The sequence below is a fragment of the Diceros bicornis genome, chromosome 39 (assembly GCF_020826845.1).
Source record: "Diceros bicornis minor isolate mBicDic1 chromosome 39, mDicBic1.mat.cur, whole genome shotgun sequence".
Classification (NCBI taxonomy): Eukaryota; Metazoa; Chordata; class Mammalia; order Perissodactyla; family Rhinocerotidae; genus Diceros; species Diceros bicornis.
Window position 1 is genome coordinate 14,897,038 of NC_080778.1, and position 24,917 is coordinate 14,921,954.

General features: G+C 37.5%; 2 protein-coding genes across 5 annotated transcripts in view; one reads left to right on the top strand and one right to left on the bottom strand.

Annotated features, from left to right (window-relative positions):
- IPCEF1 (interaction protein for cytohesin exchange factors 1) overlaps positions 1-24,917 on the top strand; it is a 164,913-nt gene that overhangs the window by 112,591 nt on the left and 27,405 nt on the right. For all 4 annotated transcript variants that reach the window (XM_058534112.1, XM_058534115.1, XM_058534114.1 and 1 more), the window contains 4 exons: positions 1,667-1,738; positions 7,451-7,509; positions 8,844-8,932; positions 19,310-19,682. In XM_058534112.1, the coding sequence (XP_058390095.1) occupies positions 1,667-1,738; positions 7,451-7,509; positions 8,844-8,932; positions 19,310-19,682 (593 nt within the window). The remainder of the gene's footprint in view (positions 1-1,666; positions 1,739-7,450; positions 7,510-8,843; positions 8,933-19,309; positions 19,683-24,917) is intronic.
- The window catches only part of OPRM1 (opioid receptor mu 1), a 164,072-nt gene that overhangs the window by 21,018 nt on the left and 118,137 nt on the right, over positions 1-24,917 (bottom strand). The window lies entirely within an intron of this gene.

Here is a 24,917-nt window from a genome sequence, read left to right on the forward strand (position 1 = left end):
TGAAGGTGACACTCGAATGTCTGAGAATTTTGAGCGTTATGGCTTGGTACCCTAACTGATAATAGAAGCTTTTAACCTCTAGTTTTCTGGAATTTCATTTTGCAGAGCAGATTGGATTTTAAAACCCCGTGGAGCCTTGGCATGGCATGTTGTTGATGACTGTGTCTGTGATAGAAAGAAAAACAAGCTCCCATCCAGGATTGGCAGGGAGGTCAGATGTCAAGGTTTTGTCCTTTTAAGGAGGATGACTAGTTAAGTAAGATTTACCAGAGATGCAGCAAGACCAGTTTCTTTTCCTTAGTTCATGGAATTGTCAGTAGCACCCTTGAAATTGAATTCTCTGAGATGTCTTAGAATTGGGGATTGTATCCCAACGTAATTTAAGTCCAAAAGATTTGAGAACTTACAGGAACCAAAAAAATCACCAGCCCGTGGTCCTTGCTTTGCTGAAAAGGGAACAGCCCAGAGAGTCTGGCCTTGCCTAGAACTCATGGGAGAGCTGGCTCTATCCAGACTCCCAGTGAAGAGCTGTTCCCATGATAGCATCCAGCTGCATTTTGCAGGTGTCCTCTTCACCTTCTCCTTCTACCTCTGACACCTTTTCCTCTTTTGTCAGAAAGGGGCATTTACCTATTGACCTATATTACCGGAAGCAGCAATTGAATGAATAAAAAATTCATTCATAAAAAAATATATAAAATTATAAAAATATAAAAAATTAAAAAAAAATGAATAAACTCGTGTTAGCTTTTAAGTTTCTGCCACTCTGGGATAGCTGCACGTATCCAGTGATACAGGAGGTTGTGTAGATTCTTGTGGGTTTGACCACACTGGTTATTTACAAAAACCCTGGCCTGTACTGCAAGACTTCTGGTCTAAATGGTAAAGGGGAAACACTTTATTGTGTATTTTCAATATTTTATACTTTTAAACTAAAAATCTACCTTACATATATTTTTTACTGGTAGAGGGTGGTTTTGATAAGGTTTTTGATGTGTTGTCACAGTGTATAAGTTCTATACTTGATTATTTTCGCATAAATAAAATTTTTGCGTACAGTGATGCATTGCGTAACAATAGGGACACATTCTGAGAAATGCATTGTTAGGTGATTTCGTTGTTGTGCAAGCATCACAGAGTGTACCTACACAAACCTAGATGGTATAGCCTACTACATACCTAGGCTATATGGTACTAATCTATCGAGACCACCATCATACATGTGGTCCGTCATTGATCAAAACGTCGTTATGAGGCACACGACTGTATATTTGGTTGAATTTGAATAAATACTTTGCTTGAAGAGGTTGATCTGAGTATTTTGAAATGACACTTCTATCACGCTAAATGTTAATTTATTGTCTTTTTGTAGTAAAGCAGTTAGCAAATGAAAATAAAAAAGTATGCCCATATTCTTTAAATAGAAACTATTGATCAACCATGACTCAGTCTTGTTCTGGATGTCCCGACCTGATAAATTAACCTTTTGCTCTCTACATGAAATAGAGATCAGATAATGGGTATTTAATGTAACTAAATTATTTTTTGTAAATTTATAAAGAAAGCAGATGACTTTACCATACTTATATTTGGCTGATTTACTTTCAAATCCACTGACGATTACAAACACTAATTTCTTATGTGTCTATGCTTTTCCCCCTTCAAGTGCTTTTAGGATCAGCCATCCGCAGATCAAGACCTTTTATTTTGCAGCCGAGAATACGCAGGAAATGAGCGTGTAAGTAGAAAAAATCATTAAATCCAATCTTTATGGGCATGGACTTTGTTCGGTCAGGCGTTCGAATTTTAAGCATATGTTCATATCAATTATTACTTTATTTATTTCTGCTACTTTAAGGATTAATCTCTTTAGCAGTTCTAAAGTCTTCTTGCTTTCTTCTCTAGGATTTGGAAGCATTTTGGAGAACTACACTTATCAAAATGGCTATTTGAGGAAGAAGTAATATGATTCTTTTGAGGGAACCGCTAAGTTGAGACAGGAATAGATAGAAGTCATTGTAAGAAAATGTTAAAATCAGAATCAACATCACAAGGAGAAGGGCTTTAAAGTATTATGTAACGGATCTCACAGCTATGATAAGTTTCTTTATGGCATTTATATGTGCTGTGTGATTATCATGATGATTCATGTGCTTATCACCTCTCCATGTTCTTCCTGAACATTTTGCAAAATGTGCTTGCTCAGAGTACATCTAACATAAAATTTTACATCCCTGACTCCATCTCCTGCTTGCTCTGTTTAAATAAGTAGAATATTTGTGTAGAGTACTATCTGCCCTACTCCATCCCTATTGGTTTAGATTTTGGCGTGATCACAATGGCTGTTATTTGAATGAGGCTATACATATATATTGAGATGTTTGAGGCATCAGAGGGCATTCTGTTTAGTTTAAGCCCTATTCTTGGAATTCTCAGTTTCTCATATTACCTTACATGACTAATTAAAAATATATCTATGGAATGCCTGCTATGTGCCCCATTGTAGCAGATCCTGGGCAATAGAAATAAAGAAATCAGACGTAATTCCTCCATTCATAGAGTTGATGGCTTAATCTACTTTATTTATTTATACATGATGATTTCCTCATCTATCTGCCCTGTATCATTTCTCTTTGCCCTCTTGCTGTAGAAACTTAAAGAAAAAAGAAGCTGCTTTTCACCAAACGTGCGTGCGCACACACACGCACACAACTTCTTACAGGATATCCCGTCAGCAGCCCCGTCTAGCTAGAAGCATCCTCATCTGTTCGCTACACTGTCTCCCTACCACAACCCTTTGGATGAGGGCGGAGTGGCTCCTTACCACAGAAAGTTGGGAAACCCTTTGTTAGAAATACCAAGGCAAGGAATTGACAATTGAGTCTTCCAAACAAGTCTTTCATTTACTTGCACAAGAGAGAAGTTGTTTCTACCCTCTTTCTGATTTTAGCTTCCCCCATCTGGCTTGCTCAAGCATCTGAGAAAAGTAAGAGCAGACACACAAGAGGATTTTGAAAACTTCGGTCATAGCTCTTTATTTCTCTTTTTATTTGCATTGGTAACTCTAAAGCCTGTTGATTAGTAAGCCCTAGGTGTGTGAGTGGAGTGTGGAAGGCTTAATGTCTTGCCCAGCAGTACTTGGAGCCCTACCATAGTGAGGATAGTGAGAGTCCTTTCTGACCTTTAATGGCAGTGAAACGGTGTACCGTTCTGTCCCCTCCTTGCCTCTTGCTGTCCCTGGCTTCTCTCAAATAGCATCTTGTATCTCCAGCTTCCTTTCCGTCTGCATACATCCTTCCTACCCATCCTGTGGCTGTTGCTTTCAAAGCAGTTCTGTTCTCTCCGACAAGGGGAGAGTGAGACCGCGTTTACCAGAGAAACAATTACTGCTAAGTGTTTTGTTACCTAGTGAATTTTTTTTTCTCCACCTACACAGTGAAATACATTTTTAAACCAGTGAAAATGTGAGACCCTTACAAGGTTATTTGTTACATTTCAGGCATATTTGCTCTCTAAATCGCATATCTGAGTTATTTAGCTCCCTGCCCACCCATTTCTCCAGTTTTTTTTTTTTATTTTTTACATTTCTAGTCCATTTATGTTCAGTTTTTATCTTCTCCCTTTGCAGAGATCTATCTAACAGCAAGTAGAGCTGCATGAGTATTGGCCATATGTCTGATATATATACTCTGCCCGGTTGGCTGTTAAATCAAAGCCTTTCCTAGTTATCAAAGCCAAGATCTTATTGCCTATCTATGCTGTGAAGATCTATTAATCTTACTAGAAATTATGTTAGCATTTCTTTATCTTTTCAGTGTACAAACAAGATGTAAATTGAAGTTTGAACCTAAGTTTTCCTGACCCCACAGTTTTGAAGCTCTCAGCATCCTTTATACACTTAAAAATTGTCCATCTGGCCACTCGTAGGTAAATGCCCATATGGCCTGTGCCTGCATGTATCATAATTTCTTTTATTTATAGGATTGTTATTAAGTTTTATTATTCTGAAGATGATTTTTCAAATAGCCAACAATGCAGGATCTCAGCTTAATTTCTCCCTTCTCCCACAAAATTATGACAATATTTAAAGATTTGTTCTGCGTTAGCACCTGAAGAGCTTCCCTTCCTACTGATGTGGGCTGTTTAAGCAAGGAAATTACGTATCTGGGTATTTCTTAGTGAGATGCAGAGATACCGGGGAAGGAGAGGGTGACACTTGGAGTGATGGGTCCTGTTTTAGAAGTTCGTCTCCTTGGATAACTGCATTTTTGGGTGGTGACGTTTCTCTCAGGGACGATGAAGGGAAAGGTAATTAAGTTTAATAGAAATGCTGTGTGTCCTGCAGGGACCCTCAATTTAAGAATACAGGGGTAAGTAATTAAGGGTGATGAAAGAGCCAGTTTCTAAACAAAGACTGATGGTAGCTGCCTTGCTCCGTGTTTGTGGGAAGAATGTTCTTGTTTGGTGCATCAATTTCTTAACACTTGTGGTCCTCCAACACACACGTTCACATCAAGTTAATATACAACAAACTCCCAGGAAGCATCTATCGTCTTTCTTTATGTAAATATAAGTCTTTTTGTACATCCATCTATTGAGCCACAAATAGAATTTTTTCTACTGCCTCGATGTTTTAAAAAAAGTGCTTAGCAAAGGAGGTACTCTAAGCCAGTGGATTCTAGAAAGAAAATAGTCAAACAAGATTCTGAACAATCACTAGTTTTTCACAGCAAGTAATTAATGGTGGCAATTAAAAAGACATGAGTTTTGAGTAAGGGCTGAGAGGAATCTTTTCTTTATTGCCAATACTCTTCTGTTTTGCTCAATTTCTGTATTTCCATGTTCTGGAAAGGAACTTAGAAACGCCTTTTCTTGTTTCAGGCATTTTCAATTCAAAAGTAGTTTTTGTCCTGATATGTTAAAAAAAAATTTGTCTATTTCACTTTTAGATGCTTTTTCGGGGGAGGAACAGCTTCTATAATTATGAAATCAAGTATAAACTAAGAATTAGTTTATTTTGGTATTTTAAAAGTGAATCATTAAATTCCTTATGCTTTGCCTGATTGATTTTTAAAAATTTTTTTTAAATATTTCTTGTAATTAAGTAATACATAAAATATATTCTTGTAAAAAAATCATATAATACAGAAGTATGTAAAGTGAAAACCGTCCCATACCCCCAACTTCGCCTTCCAATTCAACTACTCTCGCTAGGATTGACGGCTTTTAACAATATGATGTACAGCCATGTGTCACTTAACGACGTGGATACATTCTGAGGAATGTGTTATTAGGTGATTTCATCATTGTGCGAACATCATAGAGTGTACTTACACAAACCTGGATGGTATAGCCTACTACACACCTAGGCTCTATGGTACTAATCTTATGGGACCACGTAAGATTATGTGGATACGTGGTCCATCGTTTACTGAAACATTGTTATGCAGCACATGACTGTATATCCTTCCTGATGCTTTTCTTTGCATACCAATTCATGGACCTATACAAATATATAGTTTTGAAAGTATGTTGAATCAGGCTAAACATATTGTTTTGAACTTGCTTTTTTCACTTAATGGTATGGTAGGGTTTTTCCAGGTCGTTACAAGGCCCCCCCTCGGTCTTTTTATTAGCTTCATTATAATCTGGTTCTGATAGATTCAGTGCCACTCTGTATCCATTTTTCTATTAATGGACAACTATATTGGATGAATATTTTTTTCTTTTTTGCTGTTGCAAGCCCTGTTGAATTAACATTTTTCCACATTTTTTTCTGTACATGAAGGTGTGTTTTTGTAGGCTAGATGTTTATAATTAGAATTGTTGGGCAGAGGGAATGGATATTTAAATTTTGAATAGTATCATCAAATTGCCTGCTTAAAATTGACTGTTTCAATTTTCCTGGTCAACTCAGCAAAGGATGAGACTATTTCCTCCAAAAGTCTAGAAATCAACGATATTTAAAATTTTTGCCAATCTAGTGGTGAAAAATATTTTCCTATGTTTGAATATGCATTTACCAAAATACTATTGAGGCTGAGAATATTTTCAATATATTTATTAGCCATTTGTATTTTTTCTGTGAGTTGCTGTTTCTTTGTTTTGTTTATATTCTATTGGGTCTTGATGAACATTTTCTGGTTCCTATGACATGTACTGGTCTAGTTTTAAGTGGCCATTAGAGCTTATGTTTATCATGGTGCTGAAAGGGACTTCTTAAACGAGGCTGGTGCTCGTCTTCCTTCTTTTGGAAAGTCCTCTTCTATTTATTTTTAAAAATCAAATTTATTATGTATTTCCTGTTAAAAAAATAATAAATACAGCAAGACCATGGCAGTTGAGGCTTAGGTAAGGATTCCTAATTTGTTCACAATTGTAGCCTTGGGAATGTGCAATATTTATGCCCTGATGGGGGTGTACCATGCTGTACAGTTCATGAGGCATTACAGGACTAGAAGAAATGAAAAGTATGAGTGAATCAGTAAGTGCATAGCATTACTATTATTTTGTTGGTATTGGTTGACTTAGGCTACTACTGAACGCTCTGGTTCATCAAAAATAAGACGAGTACACAATATGGAATATTTTTTAAAAAACTGGAAAGAAGTGGGACATAAATCACTTAGATTATCACTGCCTCAAAATAATATTTTCCCTTTAAATAGAAGATTGTGTAGCTAGGAACGTATGAAATAGACACATGTTGTGTCTTCTAAAAATTTATGTCGTAAAATATAATGTTCCCAGCTAAACCCTTGAGAAGGAACTACAGTGACCTGAAGTCATAAGCCAAGTTTGAGTTCCTTAAGTTTTGTCTAGTTCTATATTTGTTATTGATGTTTAGCTGGAATTAATTGCCAATAAAATGGTAAATCAATAGAAGACAGGACATTGTCAATTTTTACCTTACATAAAACTCTTCAAGAAATTAAAATTTTCCCCAGCTTAGGGATACCTCTCAAGCTCTAGCCAGATCTTTCACTGATTGATATAAAAATTCCAGTTTAAAAATGGATCATCTTTTATTTTTTTGTGAAATAAATTTACATTCTAAGAATTATAGACTTAGAACTTTAATGGTTATGTTACTAAATTCAATGATAAAAATTTTGATGGTTACTAAAAGTTTCAAATGCACAATTACAAAAGATACATTTGTTCATATATTTAGAATATCCAACATAGTTGCCCACATTAACCAACTGGATAATGGGCCACTTCATTTCTTATCTTACAAAGAATGCCCTGAATGTGAGATCAAATGTGGTATTAGATTTCAATACCACAAACTTATGCTGTTTCTGGAAATGTTTAGACTGACTATAGAATTATGACTTTTTTCATTGTCAAGTCTGGCACAAGATCTTCCTTCAGGGTCTAAGGGGAAGGTGAATAAGTTGAAGACCAATCTTTTTGGTCAAGTATTTATTTTCTATTTGAATTTTAGGTGGTTAAACAAGCTTGGATTAGCTGTAATCCACCATGAACCCACTACAAAGGATGATGGTATGTTGTATTTTGAATTTCTGAAAATTTAGCAAGAATATGAGAATAGGATGAAAATACAATGTCAATTCTATGTATAGTCTTGTCCTAATGAAACATCGGCATTTCAAATTATCTGAAAATATGCAGAGACAGACGTATTCACACAGACTCACCAACATGGAATAGAGCTTCCCATGCAGGCTAAGAGTGCTTTTCACACTTCACCCACATGTTAGCAGCTGTAGGCTTCACTGACATCTCAAACAACTGCCAATGCAAATGTTTTTATTGTCCCACTTACTGAATTCTTACTCATAGACATGATCTCGTTAAGATCTAGACAGATAACTTTCATCCCACTATTTCCTCTCTGGTGTTTTAATATTTCCACCAGGTGTGTTCTCAGACTAATTACCCTAAGTTTGTAGTAGAAACCTAAATGTCAGATTGGGACACAGGCCATATTTTTAGCTCAGTCTGTAGCCTTTAGGGTTCAAAAGCTACAAGAATCCACTTCTTCTTAATGATGCAAATACTCCTTAATATTGAGAAGAAGGAGGCTTTAGGTGGCAGGGTCATAGAGCTTTTACTATTTCTGAAATGCTCAGACCACATGAAACTCAGGAGTTGGAAGTAGGGAGTTATATCTTTAGACAACAAAATCATAAAATCTTAAATTCAGAAGTGAGAAAGTGGCAACTTGATTTAAAACAATAAAGAAGTACAATGCAATACTGTGAAATCAGTCTGCTAACCATCTCTTTGGTCCTCTTTCCCGTAAAATAAATACTCATTGTACATTGGAAGTACCTTTATAGATTGTGAGGAAAAATAAATAACTACACAAAGCCTTCTCCTTCTCCTGGTATGTAAGGCCTTCCATGATACGGCCTCAAGCAACCTTTCAGCCTCATTTTCCACCATATCCCTTAGGAGATTCCGTATACTTGGCTCAGCCTGCATCCTGGGTCTGGTACTCCCATCCCTCTGTGTGCACCATTGATGGTTTACTTAGCCTGCTATTTTCAGCTCATTAGGATTCCTATGATCAAAATTAATCACTACCGATTTATGCTCCCTTAGTATATGACTCACACCTCTTTTGAGGAATTATTTTATTTCCCCTGAGCCACAGTTAGTCCTCTTCCTGTGTATTGAACAGAAACGCAGAAACCCTAATGTGGCCATTCATTTTTCCCTCTTGTGTAATCTCCTTGCACCAGGTAGCTCACTAGATAAGTCCTTTCTGAATTGGACTGGAAATGCGATAGCTAGAGAAAAACCTCTGCTCATGCATTATGGAATAAGCGAGGATGGCGTTGAAACATGAAACATTTTCATTTTTGTTGTAGAATGCTACAGTGAGAGTGAACAGGAAGATCCTGAAACGGCTGTAGAGACACCACCCCCTCCTTACTCTTCGGAGACTCTGTCTTCTTTGGTATGTACCAGTGTCATTAGTATGTTGATCATCCGTCAAATGTGTGGACATCAGTCCCTCCAGTTGGGTAGAAACTACCTTGACCAATAAATTCTTACAAAAGGCCAAATTAAGGTCATGCCAAAGAGCAAGTGCAATTCTCAGGGTGCTGATTTTGAGCCTTCTCCATAGCAAACCATTGGTATGACAAACTTGGTGTGTTTGTGTGTGACCTATACATGTATCATGCTCTGAGGATCATGGTAATGCGAAGGGCTTCTAGGTGATAGGCCAGATCTTGGAAAGATATGTTTTATAGTGTTTATTTATACCCTGCTTGTTCTCAGAAAGAATTGAAAATGCCTTGCCTAGGTGCATGCACGATAACAATGTAAAATGAATGCAAAGGGGATGAAGACAATAGCATGAAGAGAAAATTAGAGTCAGAAAGAGAGCAGGAAGCCACGAGTGGGGTTAGTGCATTAAATCTGCACCTGAGATGATTCTGTATATTCACTAGAGAGAAGTCCAAGTTTAATTCTAAGCTTTGGAAGCATCCTGTGTAAGTTCAGGTTATTAACGGATGGTAAGACTATGTCTTTATATTTGCATGCTCATTGGCATTGTAGTGATGGCCCCTAGAAAGAGTTAAGCAGGGATCTTTGGGAAAGTTGATTTATGGTTTTTATACCTACCATGTACCACGATTTATATAGGTGATTTAAATATATAACCATTTAATCCCACAAACAACCCCGAGCAGTAGTTTAATCTACATTTAATCTAAATGTCACTGATTACTAATGAGGCCAAATATTTTTTCATGTTTGTTCATCATTTGGATTTTCTGTTTTGTGAAGTGTCTGTTAAGTCTTTTGCACATTTTTAGCTGTCTTATTATTATTTTGGATGTACAGGATTTCTTTATTATTCTATACATTACTAGTTTGTCAGTTAAAAGTTAGGCAAATCTCCTTCCTCACTCCATGGCTTTTATTTTTTTGGACTCTATCTCATGGTTTCTTTTTGTGGACAGATATTGTTGATTTCAATGTGTCAGATTTATCCAGCACTTCCATTGTGGTTAGTGCCTTTGTTTCTGGTTTAAAAAATGGTTTTCTATTCCCAGGTCATGAGGAATTAGATATTATTATCCTCATTTCATGGATGAGGAAAGCGAGATTCCGAGAGGTAGAATGGCCTGGTCACACTCCCAGTAAATGGAGCACCTGAGATAGGAACTCTGGTCTGTCTAACTTTATAGTCTATGTTCTTTCCTCTCTACTCTGACACTTGTCCATCCATGGATCCAAATAACTATGGGCTCTGATAGGTTACAGCAGCTCCTTCACTTACCAGACCGCTTCTGCCAGAATTTTCTATTTCGTGTGATAAAGTTTTCATCTTTATTTGTGTTTTGCCAGTTCTTGGATTTAAGGTGTTAAATCAATCACTTAAATAATGACCTCTACTGTTTTACACACTGCCAGTGGAGAATTGTGGTCACTATTCTAATTTATTTGGTTAGCAGTCAAGACCAGAAATAAATATTTGTAGAATGAGTATATTTACTAGAATCTCTGTTAAATAGAACTAGCCCAAACTAAGAAAGATATAAATAAAATAAAACTTTGAATATGGTAAAATTTAGACATTTTTGAACTAGACTTAGATGATATCCTTTCTCAATATATTCATAGCTTTTCCTTAATGTAATCTTTCTCCTTTGAAAAAAATCAGTTTCTGAATTTAGAAAAGGCTTTTATTTTCTCTATATCACTCAAATTTAATGATATCTCCAGAACTTAAAGTGTCTCACAGCTTTTAACAACTTTCTTATTGGATTACTCTTTATTGCTCCTAGAGAAGTTATCAACTTTGTACTGAGTAGGTCTGCAATAGATGTGCCTTATTGCTTTAATAGAGAAGCATATATTTTTATTTAATTTCTCTCTGTCTCTGGCTCTCTTTCTCTCTGTATCTCTCTGTCTGTCTCTCCCTGTCTCTGTCTCTCTCTGTGTCTCCCTGTCTCTGTCTCTCTCTGTGTCTCCCTGTCTCTGTGGGTCTCTCCTATTTTAACCCACAACATACAAGGATTTAGTTGGTTCTCCCTCCTTCTCTTCCTGAAATTCCCTCTCCCTCCCACTGTCCCCTCCAATAAGACTCTTATGATTTATTTTAGTTCTGAAATACTGAGATTCAGTCTTATAATGGCAAACTAATATCACAGATTACTTGACTAAGAGCATTGTCAGGCATCTAGAATGCTACTTGAAAGTAAAAGTAACCAAATTGTCTTCTTAGATGAAGGATCACGGCTCAATTGCATTATACAATGTCAGTCTTACCTGATGTTACAGTAGAAGCTCAGCAAATGCTTGTTTCAAAACAATTAAATGATGGATGCATATGAGACCAGTAAGTTAGGTCACTGCAGTGGGAGGATTCTTTAGAATTTTCTGAATCGTCATCAAATGTTATTTCTTCAAGTTCTAAGTTGAGCATTTTTTGGAAGGCCACTAAGGCCAACATTTTTTTTTCTGAAGAAATACACTGGAAATAGATAAATGTTGAACAATTAGATTTTATTTTCCCTAGAAACAGAATATGTTCCTCCTGCTCACATATTTCCTAAGCAGATTTTGTTTTTGTTTTCTCTTGTTTCTGAAAAACAGACATGCAAGACACTTGGTTAAAATAACATTTACACTTTTTATTTAAACAGATGAAATTCAAAAAATCATGGTAACTTTTATCCAGAGCGTGAATCAACTTATTGTTTTGGCTCAATCTGGCATAGGCTAGCCATATGACTGAGCTATATAAGCATAAGCCAAAAAATTTTTTTTCCAAGTTCTTGCTTTTTTAGAAAAATATCTTGGATATTGGAATGATGAACTCAAAAGTGTAAAATAATACTATTCTGAAAAATTATCTCAAACATTTTAAAATCTTGAATTAAAAATTTAATTCAATGTCTAATCATTCTAACTGCTATAAGACTTCAGCACTGACCCATGTGGACCTCTGCTTCTAATGGGCGGGATCATATTCCACAAGAGAATTAAGAACATTTCAGAGTCTTTCCTGAGTGAACAAGAGGTTTCTGTTTCTGTCCTTCTTCTTGAGAAGTCTTCACAGAATGAATAGTGAAAACGACATCCATTTATTCACAGAGAAATTAGAAATGGGGATCTTTTTGACAGCCTTTGAAAAAGCTCGTAATAGGTGGGACTCCATAGGTTTCATTTTGGAAGATCCTTTGTAGAAATCACTACATGTGAATCCTTAAAACTCATAAAAAGAGCAAAAAAGGAACTGACTTCATTCGCATTTCAAACTCAATAATATCATAAGTTACAAAATGATTTCAGAGCTTAAAGATCATTAAAAATCTGTGACATATATTTTTCCTCTAAGTTTAATTTTTAAAAAGCATTGTCCAATAACTTGATCTATGCTTATTCATTCCTTTAACAGATATTTGAGAGCCACTGTTGTAAATACTTGAGACACATTAGTAAATAAAAAAGACAATGATTCATTTCTTCATGGAGCCAAACTTCTAGTTGAGGAAGACTGATAATAAACAATCAATATAGTAGGCAAATTATCTGCTATGTCAGTAGAATCAGTAGGGCTGGGTGATTAAGCAGAGATCACAAGTGCTGGTGGTTAGGTTGTGGCAATGAATAGGGTAGCCAGGACAGGCCTTAGTGAGAGCTGAGATCTGAGCAAAACTCTTGAAAGGCAGTGTGAGAGTCAGCCAGGTGGATATTCAGGGGAGGAATTTTCCAAGCAAAGGGAACAGTTAGAATCAAGATCTCCTTGGTGCATAGATGGCCTCGCAAGGTGGCCAGTACGGCTGGAGCAAGGTGAACAAGATGAGCTTAGCAGGAAATGAGGTTGGAGGGTAGTGGTGGCCATATGATGTAGGGCCTATGGGCCACTTAAGGACTTTTGATATTTTGAGTTACTTAGGGAGCCTTTGGGAGTTTTTAGCAGAGGAGTGATGTGATCAATTTCCATTTTTGAAAGGACCACTCAGGCTGCTGTGAGGGAGAACCCCTGGGAGGTAGGACGTAAGTAGAGAAGCAAGGAAACCTAAGGGAGGGTATGCAGTAATGTAATGGGAAGGGTGGTGGACATTCAGATCAGGGAGATCACAGCTGAGAAATGGACTGGTTGAATTTTGAACACAGTTGGAAGATAGACCAGCTAACAGGTGGATCAGATATCAGAGAAACTGAGAAGATAAATATTTATAATCCCAGTTTCAAACAGCTCATGCAGATTATTTTTACATGACAGTTTTCATATTTTGATGCTTTTCCGAAGTACAATTCTTTTATATTCAAATGATGAAAAAAAATCAGCTAAAGCAAACTGAAGAAGCAGTAAGTAAAAACAAACCCTGCAAACTGTGGCCCATTGGCCCGTAGCAGAGGAGGAAGTCAAGGATTAAACACAGAAAGGGGTAAAATCAATTTTAGAAATTAGAATTTAATCTCAGCAGGACGGATCTTGCACAGTTGTTTTCTAAAAGTCACTTGATTTTTCGATATGGGTGCCATACAAAACAATAGAAATGATCGCAAGTGAGATAGCTGTATGAAAAATTGCTGGTGACTACATGAAAAGGAATAGATAGAAAGAAAAATTCATCCTCCCTCCTCATAAACTCTATGGTTAAGCATTTAACTAATTTTAAAACTTTTCTAAAATTAGCTTTTACATCTTTGCCTCTTGCTGTAACAGTTCTTCTTCTCAGCCTACTCTGCTGGCAGTCCATCACAAGGCGTGGTGGCTGTCCCACGTCCTCTCTCGTGCTTTCCATTCCCACTGCCGCTGCCTAGTTGGGGCCCGCATTAGCCTGCACCCAAGTTATTGAAATAGCAGGCTCTTTTTCTTTCTCTGTCTCTAATCTCTCTCTCCTCTTAGAAACCACTTCCAAATTGGTCTTCCTAAAGTGCACTTCTGATAATATTGATTCACCTGCACAAGATCTTCCAGTGAATTCTCATTGCTTATCAAACTGATTCTCTACTAGTTGGCTTGGTACTTAAGGCCCTGGGGTTTACTTCAAACTGCCATGACAGTCCTGTTGCTGATTCCTCCTTTGTCATCAGCCCAAAGAACTGCCTGCTGTTTCCCAAAAGCTTTCCAGCCTTTCCTGCTCTTGCAACTGTATTTGTAATGTTTCTCCACTTGCAGGAATCATTCGCTCCCACCCCAATTCTGCCTTCTAAATATGTTTCATGACTGGTTCAAACGTGACTTCCTTCATTAAAGCATCCCTAGTCCTTTAAATCAGGATAATCCTGCCCCCTTCTGAACTCTTTATTTTCGTATAGTGCATTGTTTTTGGCACCGTTTTTAAGTTATCATCTGCCTTGTAGATGTTGTATATCTGGTTTATTTCTCTGATTATTAGATTCTTAAAGTCAGAGGCAGTGTCTAAATATCTTTTTATTTACCCACAATATTTATGACTATGCCTAACATGTATTTGAAACTAAGTACATTTTTTTTAATAAACCGATAAATGGGCGAGTGGGTGATGATTCTGACTTCATCCATGCCCTCCACAGATTTGTTGCTCTAGAAATATTTCCCCACGTGAATTAGAAAGTTACTACTTTACGCGTGTCTAGTGCTTTCACATGGCTTTGAGAAGGATAATTTCATTTGACTCTTACTAGAGTCCTATGTATTAGTTTTACAAACCAGGAAGCCAAGTTCCAGAGAAGTAAATATAACTGTCATAAGTAACATTTGCAAGCTTAAGTTTGCCTTTTATAAGAATATTCTTTTGTGTTATCTCGTTTGCTCCTCTTGATAAATCTGAGTCAGTCAAGCAGGCAGCTAATAAATTTTTTTGTGTATTGATCAGGTGCCAGGTACTGTGGCGGATAAGGGGATGCTGAACTAAAATAGACGGTCGGTGTCTCTTCCCTGGAGCATCTTAAGTTCTAAGTTGAGGAAACGGCACAATAAATTTGCAATTAAAACAAATAGTCTCAAGTACTGATAAACGCTATGAAGAAGATAAAATGGGGTGATGTGCTAGGGAGTTGCTGGGGTTGAGGGTAGAGAGGATATTGCTTTGTCTACGATTATCAGGGAAGAGCCTGCTGAGGAAGTGATATTTGAATTGAGACCAAAATGACGGGAAGGAGGCAGCTAACCAAAAATCCAGAGAGAGAGGCTTTCAGGCAGAAGGAACCAGAGATGTGCTCAAGGGAAGGAAAGCAGGCCAACATGGCTGGAAAGGAGAGAGGAGTGGGGACGTGGAAGGAGATGTTGCTGGAGGGGTAGAGAGGGGTCCATGTAGGCCTTCTCAGCTATAATGAAGACTGGGGCTAATTTCCTGCTTGTGATGGGCAGTTATTAAAGGATTTTCAACAGGAAAACTTTGTGATCTATGTTTTAGAAATACGCTAGCTGTTGTTCAGAGGATAGACTGGGGCCAGGAGGGGGTGAGCAGTAGCAGAGACAGGGGTCAGTAGAATAGGACTTGGAGGTAAAGTGGCTTCTGCAAGGTCACTTGGCTGCTAAAGGTTGGCGTGAGAAGTGTGTCTTCTGCCAGCTCATTGCCCAAGGTCGTGCAGAAGGTCAGGCACAGATGGGGCAGTGTACTATACAAGGTCTTTGGGTTTTTAGAGTAATGCCTCTACTAGCACATGGTAGAAATACAAATACAGTATTTCCTAGGGCTTAATAGCAATTGACTAATTTGTTTTTATTAATATGGCCGATAAAAGGAAAGAAAAGTTGTGTATTTTCCTTTTTTTCTCATTTGGTTTTGTTAAGCTTAATCTTAAGTTATTCCTGTATTTTTTCTTCCTCATATACTTTGACTAATGTTGCTTAAGTTTTATATGCTGACTTGCTTCTTCCTAATTACAGGCTTTTGGTGGCCATTTTAAACTATTTTTCCCCATGTCAAACTTGTGGGGTTTTGTTTGTGAGGAAGCTTGGCCATGAGCTAACATCCGTTGCCAATCTTCCTCTTTTTGCTGAGGAAGATTGGCTCTGAGCTAACATTTGTGCTCATCTTCCTCTGTTTTGTATACGAGACGCCTCCACAGCATGGCTTGATGAGTGGTACGTCGGTCTGCGCTGAGGATGTGAAGCTGCAAACCCTGGGCCACCCAAGCGGAGTGCACAAACTTAACCACTATGCCACCAGGCCAGCCCCAAACTTGTGTTTTTAAAAAAATTCAGAGAAGAGGATTTTAGAGCTAATCAGCGTTTGAGCTAAGCATCTTTGATGAGTAAAAGTGTCTTAGAAAATGGGAAGAAGCAATATTGATATTTTTTACTTAATGATATACATAATCTCTTCATTAAAACTAAGATCTTTAAAATATCTTTAATTTTATCATTAAAAAATAAAATATTTAAAACCCAAATGTTCTGAAATGTTCTGAAATGACACAATTACTAATCTCTGATAAATAAAATAATAATTTTGTTTGAGATTATGAGAACATTTTGTAGGAGTATTCACATTGCAATCAGTAAGTCACCCCTAGATCCTGGGATTAGGATAAATCATCCATAGCAACTTTACAGAGAATTTTACAGAGAATTACAGAGAATTTTCTTTTCAATAAGAGACTGGAACCACTCTAGGCTGTTTTTCTTCACGTAGCTGTCTCTCTAGACCACTCTTTGTTGGCGTTAATTTATTACCAACTATGTGTCAGGCACAGATACAGAAAATGGAGATGCAAAAATGATTAAAAACAGCCTGTTCTCAAGTAACTCACCAAAAAAGATGAACCAGTCAATCAGCAATTACTGTACGTATTAGTTGACAAATAAAATGATATCCCACCTGGTATGATAGAACTAAGCCTGGGAGCACTGGGCAAGGGTACCTACCTCACCCTGAGGCCACTGGAGAAGGCTTCCTGGAGGAGCTGGCCCTTGAACTGACACTCAGAGGACAGGCTTGTGTTAGCCAAGCAGGGGTTGGGTGGAGAGGAGAGACTGTCAATCCTTTCTGCCTTCATTTGACTTGCAGTGGGAAGTTTCATGAGTATACAACATGGATGGTTCACAGAAGGCACTGAGCTAAAAGTTCTGTTTGACTTGTGGCTATTTTTAGCTACAGAATGGTAGAAACAATGGACCATGATTTAGCACCACAGTATCTATAAAGCACATTCCCACACGGAATCCTCTGTAATGGTACTCCAGGTTCACTTCGATTTGTATTTTGTTAATCTCTCTTCTAATGAAAACTCCCTCTGACTTCATACACATCATCTTTTTCTCATTTTCCTTTTCCTTCTTCTAGTTATTCTCCTCATTCCCTTTTTTTGGTTCACTCTTCTTTTCTCCATTTAAAAATCAAATTTATAAATGTTACGTGGGGCTAAAGAAAATGGATTGAAAGCATTTGCGCTGTGTTTGAGCAGCACCACAAAAAGACACTTTACAGAAATTTCTGATGCTCGTTTAACATGTCTTTCCTTAGTTTTTTAAGCAGAGTTTTGAGGTTCAAAAAGACTTATGGAAAGTGCTTCAGCAACTGCGTGCACAGTTTTTGCTACAGTAATAGCACATTTTGCTGTAATCAAATTACAGTAGTATCAGCAGGAACAACAGGAAAACTTGTGCTTGATCTCTTTTCAGAAAAGGAAGCTGATCCCACTGAAGCCAAGCTTTACTAAAATAGCTCACAATAGGGGAACGTGTCAGGACTGGGCCTGAATGGGTATTTTTGTTAATATTTATTTTGTAGATCTTGCTAGTGAGTAAACAAGTCTTGGCATTTATTTGGATATTTTGGGGGGTGTGCATTACCTCCTCCTAATAACTAGAGTTTTATTTAGTGAATTACAGATCTTTGAGCTCTTAGTTGTTAAATGGTCTGAGTTGCCAAGCTCTTTGGCACATTCCTAAATGGAAAGTTTTCATGCCTGTGCAAATATATTATTATTAGGAACATGTGTGTGATGAGTTAGTATCTTAACTAGATATTTTAATGTCATGCTACTAAAAAGTGGATTTATTGATTATGTGACAATTCATTTCTAGTATGCAGCCAATGCATATTGGGTAAATACTAGCTATTCTCATGAGAACTCAGAGCTTAGAATTCTTGCGACAATTCTTGGGAACATATTAGTTTGAAACCAAGGCAACCAGTCTGAGTTAGTTGCAACGATTCTGAGGTTGTGGGGAGAGGATCCTAGTTTGGCTTCTTCTCTCTAGCAATTTCCTCCCTATCACTGCCTTGGAGTTTTGAGTGCTTGAAATTGACAAGAGTATCCATAGGATGACGTGATGAAACTGAACCATAAAATGCCTTCTCTGTCTTATCTGCTATTGGAGATATAGGATGACCCATAAAGCACTGCTGTCTAGATTTTTGGATTTTATTGACCAATAAAATTAAAAATAGAGGAAAAACATATAGTTGCCAAATCTTTATTTTGCTATGTAGGACATTAAAAAATACTCAAAAGACAAAAACGAATATCTACCCTCACCATTTTCCAAAAGAAGCCATATATTTTAACATCAAAATATATCAAGGATAAAATCTCAGAACGAGTGAAGTCCTGCCCAAGAGAGGATGATTGGTGATGTTGCACTGATGTTTTCTCCACAGACTGGTGAAAATTTTGCCAAGGATTGTCATTCACCCTTGAATTGCATATTAAGAACTGCTTTCAGAAGATCCTACATCGTCAACCCACTTCTTATAGTCTGTGGTGCAGTTTTTGGTTTCTCTTTAATGAATTAGGAGCCTGCAAATGTATTCTTGTCCTCTTTGGTGGAAGTTTATTAAAATTTTTAAATCACTGAAGGTGAATGATTTCATATTATTTCACCTGACTGTGTAGTTATGAGCTGATACTGGTCATGTGCTAAGGAACATGTGAAAGACATTTGAGGTTTTAAATTTATGTGGTTTGCCCAGATTACTGGTCTCCCCTTAGTATTATTTTGCTTCCTTTCTGTCTCCAGCTTTTGCTTTCTTTCTCTTAATCACCTTTCTCAAGAGTTTTTGCTCAACCAGTGAGAATTCAGTGATAGATTGCAATCTGCTTTTTACTCAAAGTATCCTTCAGTATTCCACAGAGTTCCTCAAAGGGGCCTTTTAAGTTTCTGGAGAGCATTAAAGAACAGAGTAAATCATGACATAGACATTTTTCAGATCCTAGAACAGTGAATTCAAAGTTATACAAATCGGTTTTAGAAAGTGACATCCTAATGCCTGTCATACAGATATAAATATCATACGTATTTCTTTTGGCTCTTATCTTATTGGCCACTTTTTGAAACGCTGGGATACCTTCCTTGAAAATGAAAAGTAGAGAATGCTGGTGTAATCCTGATTTATTTTATTCTTTTTTTGGTTTTATTTGTGAAAAATAGGCTGCACAGCAAGCATCTTCATCTTCACCCAAATTGCGTAAAACATCGTATTCTTTCTCTTCTTTGGAAAATACAATAAAGACACCCAGCAGTTCGTCTTCCTCCTTACCTAAAGAAAGAAAGTCCTGGATCGACATAGTTGACAGTTTGTCTCCTGCTGAAGACGTGGGGCAATCTATAACATTTGCTGTGCGGGTTCATTCACCTGCACCCTCAGAGGCGAACAGTGGCAAGGCCCTGGAAAACAGCTCTGCCACATCAGAAAGTGAATTTTTTAACTCTTTATCCAGTGATGATACTTCTTCACTGAGTAGCAACCTAGATCATCTAACTGTCCTGGACAAGCCTGCTGGATCAAAGACGATCGACAAAGGTAAACCAAGAGATGCTTACTTTTCTTTGTGGAATGAATATTTGTGTGCGGATGTGGAACTCTAATGTTAATTTTTAAAAAGAGTGTTTAAATAATCATGAATGATGATTCAATAATTAAACAGTCAAGTGGGGCTAAGCCCAAGAGCTGCTTCTGTATAGGAGTTTTCATGTGGAAAACTCCACCTTCAAGGCCATTCATTACCCACTGTAAGCGTCACTAACCAAATGCCTATGACTATGAGACATGTGATCATCAAATAATGATACTTTTCCACCAATCTGAGAAAAGCTTGACTCTTTTTGTGGGCCCATGTACTATGCTCTGGAGATTGTGGTGCTTAGATCAGGGTTTTGCAGACTGGTATTTATAATATCACCTCCATGGTTCCAAACAAATGTGGAGCAATGACCTTCCCTGGGCCACGACCGCAGAAGAGGTCTGGGTCTCAGCTAGTCGGCTCCTGAAAATGCCCTTGTGGTTAACAGGAAAACAATTTGCAGGCACTTTGGAGGGCAGCCTTAGAACTTTTAAACACAAAGGAGAGCACAGCTTATGCTTTTGAAAAAAAATTTTAAGTCATGGCCAAGGAAAAAGTTAATGGAGTACAGAAATTAATAATGTGAGCTTTCTTAATACTATGTGATAATTGGTCCTTATCTTTTATTCAGACTAACTTCTTTTATTACTAGTTTTCAAACATGATGTGTCTTTTCTGGTTGTCTGTGCCTTATTCATTCTGGTGTAGAACGAGCTTACCTGATAGAAGATACTGAGCAATGAGAGAATGATGAGTTTGGTATGTATTTTTTCAGCATACTATTGAGAGACAGTTGACTGGCTAAATTCCCATGATACCTAGCCAGAGAGGCCCAATGACATAGATGACTGCTCTTCCCTCTCCCCTAGCCTAATCAGGGAAAGTTTCTTTAAGTTCCCAAATTTTCAGATGTACCCTATTAATTTAATATTTAATATCAGAGTAATTGAGGCCAAGGATTACACTGCAGACCCAGTTGTGTGTGTGTGTGTGTGTGTACAGTATTTTAAAATATGTGAATTTGAATGCTCAGGCTGGAAACTCATTCTCCAAGTCACCACAGTTGTCACCACTCCCTGTGGCCTCACTGGAAGATGCTGCGCACAGTTGAGTTACCTGCCTGGCCTCCGATGGCATTTTTGTTTGATACCTCTAATTTAGGTCAATCGTCTACTTTACATTAGAAAAAGTGGAGTAAATGAAGTCATTGGCAAAATAATCTACTTCTAGAGGTGAATGAGGTGGGATGGGAGGAGGAAGGAAACACAACCATTGAGGAATATAGGGGGGTCAAGACTGGACTGTGAGAAACAGAAAACAGTAGACTCAGGCTGGCCTCAGGTTTGTGAGGTGCTGTCATGTGGAAGAAGTAGTGGGCTTAATTTGTATCTCCTTGGAAGTACAAAATTGATGCAAATTTTGAGGCCAGTGTTGCAGGTAAGAAGTGAGTAGTTTTAGGTTCAGCATGAGAAACTTCTTTTTAATGTGGAGAACTGTTTAAAATGAATAGGCTCCATGGAAAGTAACGCATTCCTTGTCATTGGAGGTGTTTACTCATTCTGAGACACCATTTTCGTTGGGCATTAAGTGCATATTGCATATTGATCAAAATTTTTGTTCTTATGTAGATATATTGAAGAGAGAGTTTAAATACCTTGAACTAGGTGGCCTCTAACTTGATACTTAGAAGATCTTTCCAGATATAGGACTGGTGGAACTAAAGATAATAATGAAAAGTACCACATCTATTCTTTTCCTGCTAAAAACTCTTACTTTAATCATTGGGCCATAAATAGAACTAAAAAGTTTCAAGCATGCATAAACACACACACACACATATAGCAACACAGGATGAGGATAGCTTCAAAAGCAAAATAGAGAATAAAATTCCATTTGCGTTCTTTCCTAAGAGATAACCCTACAGATTGAGTTTTCCTTTAGGACGAATAACCTGTGTGTCACGGAAGATGCATGCAGTTCTTATCTGTATCTAAATGTCATTCCGAGAATGCATGTGCTGTAGAGCCTGGCTGGGTCCCAACAGCTCTTTTAATCTAAGAAGGAAGAAACCTGTTGTTTTTAAATTTTGAGTTAAGTGTAGAGTGACCAACTAAACCTGTATGTTTCTTCAAACAGCTTGACATGAAGGTATTCCTCTCGGTAGAAAGGAAGAGAAAATAAAAGTATTTTTCCCTCGCTGATTTGTTGGCAGTTGCCATATGTTACAAAATTTTTGCTGATGATTTTCTCTTGCTGCTGAGGACTTGGTTAAATTCCCAGAAGAGTTAAACCACGTAAAGTCATTGCTATGGAAACAGCAACCCAGTCTTTGCTTGTGTTTGCAATGGCTCGCTCTTGAGTAATCAGATTGCATATTGTGCATTTTTTTTTTTACGTGTGCGTGTGTTTGTGTGTTGGAGAAGAAGATAGCTTTCCATTTTTGTGACTTCTAAAAATTATTATTTTCTGAGCTGCCAATTAAAAAAAGAAAAGCGCTAAAATTCCTGTGTCTGAAATATTCTTACGGGTGTTTTTATGACAGGGATTTAAGTTTCGACATGGTCCAAGACAGGAGTTAGGATTTTAAATTAAATCCCAGTCTCAAGATGCTTTTGCTGGAAAAAGAGGCTTTTATCCTAGAAAAGATTCTTAAATGTTAATAACCGAGTCCTGAAACAGACAGACAGCATGTATTATAGCCTTCTTTTTATTTAGACAATGAGAGAAATATTTTACAGTTGGGATGCAATTAAAATTGTGGTTGCTAGAATTTTATACTGACTTTAAGTACCCTTTTAGACATTTCTCCCCTGCAGTGTACGCTGTTAAAAAAATGCAGGGTGTTAATTGCATCCTATTACGTTTCTACCTTGGGAGTTCTAGAGTTTCAGAGCTCTCCAGATTATTCACTGAATCTTTCCACAAAGCATAGAGGAAAAAGAGGTGATGGGGTTAACGGAATGTTCACGTCAGCTCAGTTTTACTCTATGCTGTTACTTTCTTTTGTGAGAGTTTATTTGGCCCATGACTTATGCCTCTGTGATGACGACTCACATTATATGTTTCTGGTTACATTATGCTGACAGTGTGGAGACGATTTTACTTATACTTATTCCACGAATGGAGTGACCATATACCCTGGATGCAGAAAAGTTGAATAACCACTAAGAAGACTAATGCCGGATTTATGCAAATAAATTGCCAAGTACAAGTACAGCCAGAATCGATCTGGGAATCGTGTTGAATAAAAAACACTTTTAACGAAGAGACAAGCATACTAGAGCGTGCATGACATCTCAGGAAAGTGACATAAATGAGCCAGATTTTAGGATTTAGCAAACATTACCAAAAATTTTACACAATCTGAGTGTGAACTGTACCGATGTTACATTATTTTAGCTAGCTACTTCAGTGTTGCTGTAGGAGTTATGTGGCATGTCTCTTTAGGAAGCCAGGAGATAATAAAAAGAAAAAGTTGAAGGCTGAACTCTATTAAATTTATTATTATTTTTTTGAGTACCTAACATGTACTCATGTACTTAGTGTTAACAAGAATACAAAGATGAGAAAGATACAATTTCTGGACTAAAAAATTTTAACATCTAGGGGCTGACCTGGCGGCGAAAGTGGTTAAGTGCCTGTGCTCTGCTTCGGCGGCCTGGGGTTCGCAGGTTCGGATCCCCGGCACGCACCACTTCTCAAAGCCATGTGGTGGCGTCCCATGTGAAGTGGAGGAAGACGGGCACAGATGTTAGCTCAAGGCCAACCTTCCTCAGCAGAAAAAGAGGAGAATTGGCATCAGATGTTAGCTCAGGGCTGATCTTCCTCTCTCACACACACACACACACACACACACAAACATCTAATGGGGAGAGTGGGAGGAATAAGACTCGTTTAACAAAAGAAAGCAGAGTAAAGTAAGTGCCACAGAGAGATACAAAGTACCCGAGGGATTTAAAAGAGAGCAGAGACTCAAAATACAGATCACATCTAAGTGATCTAAGATATGATGTAAGTGAGAGGATCTGTGCGTAGAGAAGGGAACCATGGGAAAGAGGGATGGAAAAGAAATTTGGATGATGTGGAATATTGGGCTAGTCATTAGTTTATTTCAGTAGATAATGGATGGCCATTTCTAATCACAGTAATCATATAATTGGAGCTATACTTTAGAAAAATTATGTTAGCGTAGAATGTGGGGTAGAAGAGTATAAGGGGACGCTGGAAATTAGAAGAATTAAGAAACTTGTGTAATAGCTGGGGTGACAGTGGAAATAGGAAGCAAAGGAGAGACTTGAGGGGTTCGGTAGTCAAGGTGAAGACTGATCTTGGTCTTTGTATCTCTGTTACTTAATTTAGTCCCTAGAACATTTCCTAATGATCCTGTTCTTTGAATTATAATTCGAGAAGTGATCTGAAAATGGGAATAAATATTTACTGTTGGGAAAGTCTTGACTCTATAGTTGTTGACCTCAGTGGCGTTGATCTCAGGCACAGATGACCACCACCTGCTGTCTCTGCTCTGTGCCAAGTGGCTAAAGATCCCTAGGATACATTATGAAATAATGCTGATGAGGTTACCTGCAAATTTGTGCAGTAGTAACTAGCTCATTTGTAGTTCTCAGAACTTTATCTCATCTTTTTTTTTTAGAAAAATACTTCCTATAACTTTTCCTGATGCTAGGAGTTATGAGTGGAAGATGGTGGGGCAAGGGTTTTGAAGATAATGACAAAGGTAATCTAGATTTTGATATATAGTCTTAGAGGGGCAGTGACAGTTTGGAAGAAGTAGGAGGAGGTAAGGAATTGGAGGTCATAACTGAAGATGAAAGATATATAGAGATTCAGAAGAGAGAGAATGTAAATAGAAAAGAGAGAATTCTTGTACTCAGAGAGAAGTTAATTTACAGATGAAGGATTTACAGGTGAAGTCTTTGAAATCAGCCATGTTCGACATCCCTTTTAATGCTATGCTACCAGAACTGTGTTTTAACGATTTTTCTGTTTATATAGAGTATGGAAGACAGCAGTGGGAGAAAAAATACAGAATATTTTCATATTTGATGGTAGAATCATTTCTAAATCAATGTAACTTGAGCCAAAGTGATGTGCGAAAGTTTATCCTCCTTGTGGGTCTGGCAGAGATGCAGATGTTTTTATAGCACTTATGTGGTCAGGTGGACGAAAATGGTTTT